This window comes from Chiloscyllium plagiosum, chromosome 12 (assembly GCF_004010195.1).
Source record: "Chiloscyllium plagiosum isolate BGI_BamShark_2017 chromosome 12, ASM401019v2, whole genome shotgun sequence".
In the NCBI taxonomy this organism is placed as follows: domain Eukaryota; kingdom Metazoa; phylum Chordata; class Chondrichthyes; order Orectolobiformes; family Hemiscylliidae; genus Chiloscyllium; species Chiloscyllium plagiosum.
In genome coordinates, this window is record NC_057721.1 from 11,896,894 (window position 1) to 11,910,269 (window position 13,376).

At 41.8% G+C, this 13,376-nt stretch overlaps 1 protein-coding gene across 2 annotated transcripts in view; it reads right to left on the reverse strand.

Moving 5' to 3' along the window:
- The window catches only part of sh3kbp1 (SH3-domain kinase binding protein 1), a 179,320-nt gene that overhangs the window by 74,701 nt on the left and 91,243 nt on the right, over positions 1–13,376 (reverse strand). For both annotated transcript variants that reach the window (XM_043700472.1, XM_043700471.1), the window contains exons 5-6: positions 12,022–12,151; positions 11,055–11,260 (exon numbers count right to left, since the gene is read on the reverse strand). In XM_043700472.1, coding sequence (XP_043556407.1) covers positions 11,055–11,260; positions 12,022–12,151 — 336 coding nt within the window. The remainder of the gene's footprint in view (positions 1–11,054; positions 11,261–12,021; positions 12,152–13,376) is intronic.

The following is a 13,376-nucleotide window of genomic DNA, read 5'->3' on the forward strand; positions in this document are numbered from 1 at the left end:
GCCTTCTTGACCTGCAATCTTCTTCCCGACCTCTCCGGCCTATCAGCCTCACCTTAACCTCTTTCCACCTATCGCATTCCCAACGCCCCTCCCCCAAGTCCCTCCTCCCTACCTTTTATGTTAGCCTGCTTGGCACACCCTCATTCCTGAAGAAGGGCTTATGCCCGAAACGTCCATTCTCCTGCTCCTTTGATGTTGCCTGACCTGCTGCACTTTTCCAGCAACACATTTTTAAGCTCTGATCTCCAGCATCTGCTGTCCTCACTTTCTCCCGGAATGGTAACAAGTACTTGGATACCAGAAGGGCCAAATTCATTCAAATGTTTAAACTCATGTGAATTATGAGAGTAGTTTACAAAAATGAATGATAGTAAATTCCTTTAAAGGATAAGAACTGACTACAGATAACATTTTAAATAAATAAAATAAAAAATAAAAAACAACATGATTCAAACAGCATGTTCAATTTCCTTATACTTCTAATCTTGGCACCATAGTTTTTGCAGTATAAACGGACATTGATCACAGCCTTGAATTTGCAAAAGGTGTGTTCTGTTTTGAAGAAAGGAGAGCAAAAAATCAAGTTGGGTTGCTGCATAACTGCAGACATGGCAAATCACTACCCACCAGACTATTGCACCAAAAATTGTGGTCTAATTCCTCAGGATGAGCTGATTTGCACAAAGAGAGCAAACATTTGCACTATTCACAGCACTGCTAACCTATTGAGACATCAGAATTTTGGATCAAAAGCAATCTAGCCAAAATACCAAAATAACACTTATTAGTGATCTATTATTTGTTCTGTTGACAATCACAATGGGATTTAGGCCTGTGTGTGTTCTGAAGGACAGAGAGAAATAGGATAGGGTTGCCAAGAAAATAACTAACTTTGTTGAGCTTTGGTTGAGGCAGGAAGAGGACAGGAGTGATTGAAATATGTCTAGAAAACAAAGAGTAGCAACAATTAAAATAACAGATCTACTTTCTTTCTCTAAAATGCTCCTTAAAACAATCCAGCAAAATCCTCAAAACAAAATGAAATAAAATTTCACTTTGCACTCAAGTACAACAAGGCCATGACAAGAAAAATCAAGCTTATTAATATTAGTGCTCATCATCAGCAGTCCAAAAGGATGCCTAAAATTCTAAAGGCTACGAGTTCAAGAATATTGCTGTAAATTTGGAACTTTGTTTGGTTTTGTCTTGACAACTTAGTGCAATATTTGTCAACGTGTTTTGTGAAGCATGACATTTTTTGATTATTGTAACATTTATTGAAAATGATAACCATAAAGGTAGGATGAAGAAAAATGTTAACATCTTTGGAAGTGTTTTGAAGACATATTTTATGTACAAGGCTCATATTCCCATTACAACTTTACAAAATTTCATAGCTTTCGCAGTTTGCAATTTAATTCTGTGCAGTATTGAACAGTTTTTGATAATGACAAAGTTAACCTCCATTTGTTGGGCTAAATCTAGTTCAAATTCACGATTGATTGAATATTTCTTACAAATGAAAAGTGAAAGCCAATAATAATTTGCTCCAAACTGGTTGCAGCAACATAATCTAAAATGCATGGTACTGTATGCTCCAGGAGAATGCAATATAAACTTACAGTATTAGATTTCCATAATAAAAGGTGAATTGATATTTAACACACCTGCTTGAGCACAATGCAGCAGATTGCTCAGCTGTTGACACTGGAACACATATTTATGATTCTAAGAAGAATTATCCATAACAGAACAGGTTTATAACTTAAGAATATTTTTTGTGGTCTACATACAGATTTCCAGATCCCTCTTTATCTCAAAGTTCTTCAACGTCTCTTGATTTAATATACTGCTTTTCTGTTTTGCCTTCCCAAGCTTACATGTGTTTATACTTCCCCACATTAAACTCCATCTGCTAAAACTTAGCTCCTCAGTTAATCTATGTTTATCGCATTGCAGACTCCTTATGCAGACCTCAATTTTTTTTCCTACCTATTGTGTTCATCATCAAAATTAACAAAAATGCATTTAATCCCTTCATCCAAATAAATGATCTAGATTGGAAATAGTTGAGATCTCACCACTGATCGCGTCTTACCCACCCAAACAATTACCCCTTTTGCCTACCGTTTCCAGTTAGCTAAAGTAATCTTTGACTCATGCAAATCCTTTACTCCCTCCACCACAAGCTGTTGATTTGAGTCACAACCTTTTATGTTTGAAACTCCAATGTATTTTACAAATCTAAATACACCGCATCCATAGATTCACCATTATTCACATTACTTGCTCCTTCCTCAAACAGCACTAATAAGTAACTTAAAAACTATTTCTCTTTCACAAAACTGTGTTGACTCTGCTTGAATGCAGTGAGATTTTCCAAGTGGCCTACAATGATGTCATAGATATTGCCTTAATGTCAAAGTTCAGATCAAATACTATTTACATCCACCACCATGATACTACCCTTCTATCTAAAAGAAGAGTATCCTAATTTCCTTGATGGGCTGCAAACATTTGTCTCTCAATTAACATAAAACAGACAAATTATCCAGTCACACCGCTGTACAAATTGGTTGCCATGATCCCTATATGACAACGGCAACTACAATTCAAAAGTATTTAAAGCAACTGAGGCATCCAGACATTGTGAAAAGTACCATATAAATACAAATACATGTTTTTCTTTTCTCTTCTCACTAGTCCATTTGTTGTTTAAATTCTCATGCACCTTCATTATCTGAAAGTGCAATCATTCCAATTCTGTCCTTACCAGGCAGTATTTCTGTTTTCTTGGACTACTATTTGATCAAACCTTTGTTGAGAGTTTCCTACCAATCTGCATTCCTGATGAAGGGCTTTTGCCCAAAACATCGACTTTACTGCTCCTCAGATGCTGCCTGAACTTTTCCTGCACCTCTAAGCCAGAATCTGCTTTCCTACCAATCTGTTGACCTGTTACCTGTTACCACTAATGTACATTTACAACCTCCTGAATTTCAAATTCTAGAGTAGTCTTTAACTGCCTCAATGGTGTCCTTCCTCATTCAAGATGCAACCTCATCAAGCCTGACAACACTCACCATGAAATCTCATTCCTCTACTTCCCATTGAATAGTCTCACCAACTCTACTTTTCTTTCCATGCCAAGTCCCACACTCTGGAATTCCCTATTAACTGCTTCTCTAAATTCCTTATCACCAATTTTAAAATCCAACCTCTTTTGATCAGATTTTGGTCACCTCTCCTAAACTCTTTCAGTTTAACATGCATTTTTCCACATTTTGTTTCAACTTAGTATTCAACATAGACTTCTCAGGGGGCAGTTTCTCATTAAGAGAGAAGGTCAAGGCAGATTGAGTGATCACCTTAGTTCTGCAAGCATGACCCAGAGCTTCAGGTTTGTTGTTTCAGTTCTTCAACTCATACATACCTACTATCTTCCTATTCATGCTTCTTAGACTGTACCAGTGAAGCTTCACTTAAACTCAAGGATCTGCAGGTTAGCTTTCAATTTGGTATTTTACATGCATCACATACTGCACGTCAACTTTCTCTTCTCTAACCCGGATATGGATGAGGCAAATATTAGCATCCTTGCATAACTCCACTCCAAAAACTTGATTTTGGAATAAGCATTCTACCTTGTAAAACTTATCTATGCATGACTGTGAAGACTGGAAATATTATTTCATAAGAATAAGATTTTAAATTTTTAATGAATAACAGTTGTACCTCAATTCTTCAAGTTCACTAAGTGGGTTTTGATTTTGGGAGCTTAGGATAAAAAAATATTCAAATTAAACTAAAGTCTGCCTCATTTACGGAGGTGTTCCAAATGCAAGTTTCTGATTGCTTCAACAGACAGACAGACACAGAGAGAGAGCGAGCGAGAGAGCCACAGACACAGAGAGAGCGAGCGAGAGCGAGAGAGCCACAGACACAGAGAGAGCGAGCGAGAGAGCCACAGACACAGAGAGAGCGAGCGAGAGAGCCACAGAGACTGCGAGAGACAGACAGACACAGAGACTGCGAGAGACAGACAGACACAGAGACTGCGAGAGACAGACAGACAGAGAGCGAGACAGAGACAGACAGACACAGAGACTGCGAGAGACAGACAGACACAGAGACTGCGAGAGACAGACAGACACAGAGACTGCGAGAGACAGACAGACACAGAGACTGCGAGAGACAGACAGACACAGAGACTGCGAGAGACAGACAGACACAGAGACTGCGAGAGACAGACAGACACAGAGACTGCGAGAGACAGACAGACACAGAGACTGCGAGAGACAGACAGACACAGAGACTGCGAGAGACAGACAGACACAGAGACTGCGAGAGACAGACAGACACAGAGACTGCGAGAGACAGACAGACACAGAGACTGCGAGAGACAGACAGACACAGAGACTGCGAGAGACAGACAGACAGAGAGCGAGACAGACAGACAGACAGAGAGCGAGACAGACAGACAGACAGAGAGCGAGACAGACAGACAGACAGAGAGCGAGACAGACAGACAGACAGAGAGCGAGACAGACAGACAGACAGAGAGCGAGACAGACAGACAGACAGAGAGCGAGACAGACAGACAGACAGAGAGCGAGACAGACAGACAGACAGAGAGCGAGACAGACAGACAGACAGAGAGCGAGACAGACAGACAGACAGAGAGCGAGACAGACAGACAGACAGAGAGCGAGACAGACAGACAGACAGAGAGCGAGACAGACAGACAGACAGAGAGCGAGACAGACAGACAGACAGAGAGCGAGACAGACAGACAGACAGAGAGCGAGACAGACAGACAGACAGAGAGCGAGACAGACAGACAGACAGAGAGCGAGACAGACAGACAGACAGAGAGCGAGACAGACAGACAGACAGAGAGCGAGACAGACAGACAGACAGAGAGCGAGACAGACAGACAGACAGAGAGCGAGACAGACAGACAGACAGAGAGCGAGACAGACAGACAGACAGAGAGCGAGACAGACAGACAGACAGAGAGCGAGACAGACAGACAGACAGAGAGCGAGACAGACAGACAGACAGAGAGCGAGACAGACAGACAGACAGAGAGCGAGACAGACAGACAGACAGAGAGCGAGACAGACAGACAGACAGAGAGCGAGACAGACAGACAGACAGAGAGCGAGACAGACAGACAGACAGAGAGCGAGACAGACAGACAGACAGAGAGCGAGACAGACAGACAGACAGAGAGCGAGACAGACAGACAGACAGAGAGCGAGACAGACAGACAGACAGAGAGCGAGACAGACAGACAGACAGAGAGCGAGACAGACAGACAGACAGAGAGCGAGACAGACAGACAGACAGAGAGCGAGACAGACAGACAGACAGAGAGCGAGACAGACAGACAGACAGAGAGCGAGACAGACAGACAGACAGAGAGCGAGACAGACAGACAGACAGAGAGCGAGACAGACAGACAGACAGAGAGCGAGACAGACAGACAGACAGAGAGCGAGACAGACAGACAGACAGAGAGCGAGACAGACAGACAGACAGAGAGCGAGACAGACAGACAGACAGAGAGCGAGACAGACAGACAGACAGAGAGCGAGACAGACAGACAGACAGAGAGCGAGACAGACAGACAGACAGAGAGCGAGACAGACAGACAGACAGAGAGCGAGACAGACAGACAGACAGAGAGCGAGACAGACAGACAGACAGAGAGCGAGACAGACAGACAGACAGAGAGCGAGACAGACAGACAGACAGAGAGCGAGACAGACAGACAGACAGAGAGCGAGACAGACAGACAGACAGAGAGCGAGACAGACAGACAGACAGAGAGCGAGACAGACAGACAGACAGAGAGCGAGACAGACAGACAGACAGAGAGCGAGACAGACAGACAGACAGAGAGCGAGACAGACAGACAGACAGAGAGCGAGACAGACAGACAGACAGAGAGCGAGACAGACAGACAGACAGAGAGCGAGACAGACAGACAGACAGAGAGCGAGACAGACAGACAGACAGAGAGCGAGACAGACAGACAGACAGAGAGCGAGACAGACAGACAGACAGAGAGCGAGACAGACAGACAGACAGAGAGCGAGACAGACAGACAGACAGAGAGCGAGACAGACAGACAGACAGAGAGCGAGACAGACAGACAGACAGAGAGCGAGACAGACAGACAGACAGAGAGCGAGACAGACAGACAGACAGAGAGCGAGACAGACAGACAGACAGAGAGCGAGACAGACAGACAGACAGAGAGCGAGACAGACAGACAGACAGAGAGCGAGACAGACAGACAGACAGAGAGCGAGACAGACAGACAGACAGAGAGCGAGACAGACAGACAGACAGAGAGCGAGACAGACAGACAGACAGAGAGCGAGACAGACAGACAGACAGAGAGCGAGACAGACAGACAGACAGAGAGCGAGACAGACAGACAGACAGAGAGCGAGACAGACAGACAGACAGAGAGCGAGACAGACAGACAGACAGAGAGCGAGACAGACAGACAGACAGAGAGCGAGACAGACAGACAGACAGAGAGCGAGACAGACAGACAGACAGAGAGCGAGACAGACAGACAGACAGAGAGCGAGACAGACAGACAGACAGAGAGCGAGACAGACAGACAGACAGAGAGCGAGACAGACAGACAGACAGAGAGCGAGACAGACAGACAGACAGAGAGCGAGACAGACAGACAGACAGAGAGCGAGACAGACAGACAGACAGAGAGCGAGACAGACAGACAGACAGAGAGCGAGACAGACAGACAGACAGAGAGCGAGACAGACAGACAGACAGAGAGCGAGACAGACAGACAGACAGAGAGCGAGACAGACAGACAGACAGAGAGCGAGACAGACAGACAGACAGAGAGCGAGACAGACAGACAGACAGAGAGCGAGACAGACAGACAGACAGAGAGCGAGACAGACAGACAGACAGAGAGCGAGACAGACAGACAGACAGAGAGCGAGACAGACAGACAGACAGAGAGCGAGACAGACAGACAGACAGAGAGCGAGACAGACAGACAGACAGAGAGCGAGACAGACAGACAGACAGAGAGCGAGACAGACAGACAGACAGAGAGCGAGACAGACAGACAGACAGAGAGCGAGACAGACAGACAGACAGAGAGCGAGACAGACAGACAGACAGAGAGCGAGACAGACAGACAGACAGAGAGCGAGACAGACAGACAGACAGAGAGCGAGACAGACAGACAGACAGAGAGCGAGACAGACAGACAGACAGAGAGCGAGACAGACAGACAGACAGAGAGCGAGACAGACAGACAGACAGAGAGCGAGACAGACAGACAGACAGAGAGCGAGACAGACAGACAGACAGAGAGCGAGACAGACAGACAGACAGAGAGCGAGACAGACAGACAGACAGAGAGCGAGACAGACAGACAGACAGAGAGCGAGACAGACAGACAGACAGAGAGCGAGACAGACAGACAGACAGAGAGCGAGACAGACAGACAGACAGAGAGCGAGACAGACAGACAGACAGAGAGCGAGACAGACAGACAGACAGAGAGCGAGACAGACAGACAGACAGAGAGCGAGACAGACAGACAGACAGAGAGCGAGACAGACAGACAGACAGAGAGCGAGACAGACAGACAGACAGAGAGCGAGACAGACAGACAGACAGAGAGCGAGACAGACAGACAGAGAGAGAGAGAGAGAGACACACACAGAGAGAGAGACACACACAGAGAGAGAGACACACACAGAGAGAGATTCCTTTCCCTAAATGACGGAGTCATAGAGATGTACTGCATAGAAACAGACCCTTTTGTCCAACTCATCCATGCTAACCAGATATCCTAACTTTATCTAGTTCCATTTGCCAGCACTTGTACAATATCCTCTATACCCTTCTTATTAAGATATCCATCCAGATGCCTTTTAAATGTTGCAACTGTAGCTAACTCTGTCACTTCTTCTGGCAACTCATTCCATACATGCACCACCCTCTGTAAAAACGTTGCCCCTTAAGTCCCTTTTAAATCTATCCTACCCCACCCTAAACCTATGCTTTCTAGTTCTGGACTCCCCTTACCCCAGGGAAAAGATTGACTTCTAATACAATGGCTTCACGGTCACCATCATAAAAATTATATTTATTCATCAAATTCAAATTCTGTCAATTGTTGTTGTGGGATTTGCCCCATGCCCCCAAAGCACTTGTGTGTATTTCCAGATCACAGGTTTAGTGAATAAGGCCTACTTGGGAACACTTACATTCAACAAATTCCCATCAACTAAAATCTATTTCCAATGCACTCATTTGTGTAACCGCCAGGGAATGTCCTCCCAAAATCCCCCACCTCTCACTTATCCTCACCACCCTCCTGAAAGTCTACTTTTTTAATGCAAGCGGATGTCATCCCAGAGATATTTACTTGGCTGGCACTAATTTTAATCAGATTGTGTTCCTGTGAATACAGAGGTATTTTGCAATATCATTGTAAAAACTTATTTCATCTTTGTCCCCTCCAGGTCCTTTTTTTGTCATTTGCTGTTTAAATTCAATCTGAAAGTAAACCCAAATACCAACTGTACCTGACTTTGCTATCAACTCATAACTATTCTGACTTGGATATAAATTGTATTGCTTCGTCGTTACTGGAATTCCCTGCCTAAACCATTTCAAGAGCATCATTAGTACTAACAGTATTGTTAGTCAAATTTCATCAAAGTTTCAGGCATATTTTCAATTCTGGTCAATTAATGTGCATTCGTCTCTTGATATCAGATGACAAAATACTGGAATTTGACATTTTATTGTCAAGTTCAGTGGCAGATAGTGTGAAACTTTAGTTTTCTGACATTCAACTAAATGATGCCTTTTCATGACTCTTGTGCAATACATGTTGCTGGCTTTGTATTCTGAAACTATCTTTCACCACTTCTCCAAGACAGCAGAATGTTTTGCTAATGCTTGTTAACCTATTCTGCCATTTCCTCTTCAGCAGATCAGTTGCCAAATCTTCCTCTGCTGACAAAAATGTTCTTTGCAATATCAACCTCATTAGACAAACTCACTTGTTGGTGTACAATGGCAAATGCTGCATGTTGGTTTTTAAAATTAAACTGCATATTTGTTGCTTTCTCTCAAAGGCATTATGATAGATCACAAAGGACACATTAGACTTGTTGATTAGGAGAGCGAAAAGAGAATTGGCAGATGCAAAATCTAAAAGATTCCCACATATATCTTTAAATTTAATCAACTGTTATTACCAATGAAAAATTTTTGTACAAGGCATAAAATGGAGAATGGAGGTTGGCCAACACTTCCAGTCCTTGAATTTACATTTCAATACTCTATAAAGGATAATAAGTGAAAGATATGGAGCAGTTGGATGTTAGAAGTAGAACTATGCCAGCCTCCTTATCAGCAAGGTGTGTCAGTGAACCACAGACACCTGAAATGAGTTTCGTTCGAATATTATCCATAAATCATTTCTAAAATATGGCATTTTGGAAAAAGTACATCGGGAAAGCGTTCTCTAAGGTGGCCTTCAAGTAACACAACAATTCAGAATCATCAGGCAGAAACTGATAGCCAAGTCCAGCATCCATGAAACAGCCTCAGCAGTGATCTTGGGTTCATGGCACATTACATGTAACCCCACAATTGTGTTCTGTATTTGTAAAAATCTTATTTACTGCCCTGTTTTGACACCATCACCTTCATAACTTGTTATGCTCTCTCTGCCTTAATTAGTTTGTACAGTTTTGGATAACTTGTTGTATTGGTTAGACCCTCGGCATGCGACTCACACCTATCATGTTATTCCAGCCATTTGGATTGTCTCCAGCATCATCTTATTATAAATTTTAGTAACTATCGCTCTGCTTCAATCAATCGGATCATAAGTCATCTTTAAGTGTTATTCAGCTTGTCAATAGTACATTCATACTACTTCTTCTATCTTTTGACCTCTCCACCTATAAATTCGGTGTCTGTGTGTTTTTCTTCACTTCACCTGACAAAGCACTTCAAAAGTTTGAGATTTCAAATAAGTCTGTTGGACTATAACCGGGTAACGTGTGACTTCTGGCCTTGTCCACCCCAGTCCAACACTGGCAACTCCACATCATCACAAGCAGCAAGACCTGGACAACACTCAATCTTGGTCTCAAAAATGGCAAGTAATACTCACGCCACACAAGTGGTCAACAATGAAATCTCTAACAAAAGAGTCCAATCATCTCCTCTTGACATTCATTAACATAATCATTACTAATTCTCCTATTATCAACATTGTGTGTGTGTCTAGATGTATAAAATAAGTTGTGCATGCGTGTAACATACATGTGTGTCTGGGAGATTTCTGTGGTCAACAATTCTCAATTACCCATCTGATATCTAAAAGACACAAGTCAGAAGTGTGATAGAATAATTCCTGCTTGCCTGGAGATGTAGCTCTAAAACAGTCAAGAAGCTCAAACTAGGTAAGTTTCTCACCACATATACCCATCTTAAAATCTAATCTAGTCATATCACCGAGTGGGTGGTCCTGGTCAAAACAAAGTTGACAGAAGCAACCACAGCAATAGTAATGGTAATCTATGTTTAGATTCTCTCATATTGGAGATGGTCCTGGCACTTGCATGGCATAAGCACTAATTGCTACTAATCAGGCAAGGTAAAACTGTTGTTCACATCATCTGTCAGATACAAGCAGGGGCTAATTCAGTATCTGAAGCACAGAACCTTGAGCTGGTATCAGTATTCATACTCATTTCAGACCTTTATTTTAACAGTAGGTCTATTATGAAGCAGCTGATGATTGAGATTAGAATGCCATCAAGAAATGTCCTACAGGGTCATTCTGGAGGGAAGATGCTTTTGCTCCAGAAGCTGCAATCAACTTCTTTGGTGTTAGGTTTAATTCCAATCGATGGAGAGATTTCCTGCTGATTCCTATTATCTTCACTTGTGCCCAGGGTTCTCGATATTACACAGAATTAATTTGTGTACTATTTGAAAAACATAATTAATAAAGCATTTACCTTATCCACATTGTTGTTATCAAGTTCTATTTCCATTGATCTTGGTCTCAGTTTGATTGGTTTGTCTTTAAAAATATCTCCAAAGCCAAAACCTTTTATCTTTTTTGGCTGAATTTCTGTTGTTGCTGCACTATTTGATCCATCTGCCAACTTTACAGTAACTCCATTCGTAGTGTCCTGTTCAGGACTTCCTCTGTCTTTAACATCTGAAAGAACATTGAACCAATTTAGTGAAGGGAAAAGAATGCTGTTATCCTATTTGACAACAAAAATAAAGGCAACAGTACTGAACCTAATCATCTTTCCAGTCAATATGCATGCTTCCCAAAGGGACCAGGAAATTAATTCATCTTCCCTATTCCAGGCAGCAAGACCAATTGCAACAAACCTACTGCTGGACTGGCATCTTAAAAAAGAAAGCAGAGTTTAGAACTCAAACTTTGCAGCACCATGGTCTGTAGTAGTTCAATTGCTTTCTTCCCAGTGTTGATATTTTATCCTTCACATGTAGTCTTAGGGAATAAGCACAGATCACGAAGACTCAAAGAAATCAAACAGGCTTAACTGTGCCTTATGTTACACATTACCACCATGATCTTCTACATTTAATTTCTTTTACAAAAATAGATAGAGTAGTCGTGGAATGTCAGAAAAAAAGCACATGTGTTGCAGACAAAAAGTGAAGCAGCAAGTTATTCTAATAAGTGAGATACTGAGGATTAACTAGAAGAGTTAACATATTAAAATGATTATCTTCTGGAAATATCTAAAGGCAACGTTATTAAAACAAAACCAGAAGACAATTAATAATTTTTTTATGAAGCAATAAACTCAGATCACAGAAGGATCATATTTTCAGACCACCACATTACTGCATACAGGTACATATTTATCTGCATGTTCCAAATTAGACATAGATAGTGAATATACAATATGAATTTCACTGAAACAGTTTTTCATAACCTACTTGTTTTTATTGTGGTATCATCTTGTGTGTTAGCTGTTTCTTCTTGCTCGTCTGGAAGCTCTTTAATAAAATTTGATGGAAACATTCCACTTTTACCATTGAGGATGCCTTCCCACCAGCCTTCTTCAACCTAAAATAAAATGCACACAATACATTAGATAAACAAAGTAGTTACATATTCACCCATTAAATCTAAATTTGAAAAAGTTAGAAAATATTCCTTCCACTAATAAGCAGGGATAAATTAAGTCAGTTGCTCTTAGAACAGATAGCCAATTATCATGATAACTCCACCCTTGGGGAATTTACTTTGCCTTGTGACTCAAGCTGAAGCACACGGGTTGGAAACCTGCCAGAATATTAACAAGATCTTCTAACTTTGCCAGAACATTTTATATGAATCAATTGTTGGAATTATACTATATTGAATATACAACTGTATTTCCTGGTCAGACGAGGGTAACAATGTATATGTAGGGGAGTGCTTTCAATCAGATGGAATGAAATGTTATCCAATTTTAACATACTATCTATGGATTATGTAAACAGTTCCAATTCAGAAAAGGCGAGAGAGGAAAAGGAGAAAGTTACATGCACACCACACCTGTGGACACAATCAATAAACTGATCTATTTTGCCTTCACCCAAGGGAACATGAACTAGTGTGGAAACTGGATACATGTATTATAAAGTTACACTGAAGGTCTTAACTTTCTTGGGACAGTTACTTTGCATTGGAATTAAAGCAAGAGTTATAATGGAGAATAGAATATTAAATATCATATCAGTGTTGTTACCAGAAAACGGGAAAATAAACTGGATGTCTTTTGGATTAAACTGGATCCAAGATGACATGCCTGACACTAGGAAATTTGAAAGGCATCGGTTTTCGGTTGCAGACTTTGAACACCAACAATGCTAGTTGCAGTTTTACTGGCTGCTGTCAATCAATCAGTCTCATCTCAGCTATTAGTGAGATTTTGATAGATTAAACATTATATATACTCATATTTATAAAAGGTACATATAGGTAGTGTCCTTGCTCCTCTCCATTTTATTCCCTTCAGTGATATCATCTGTGAGCACAGAATCAGATTCAATTTGCAGACAAGCATCTAAAATTTCACAGTCAACTTCCATTCCACATTTGCTATACATTCCTGTCTATCAAGTGGCAAAGAACAATTTTTTTTCTGCAACTTTGTTATAAGCCAAACTAATCTCTTCATTTCATGCTAGGACAAACCTCCTTCACCCTAAACTCCCCAGCACCACCTCAGCATAAACTTAAGAACTCAACACTCAGCAACTTTGGACCTCAAACTACACTTCCTTCTTACATCTGATATTTTGCT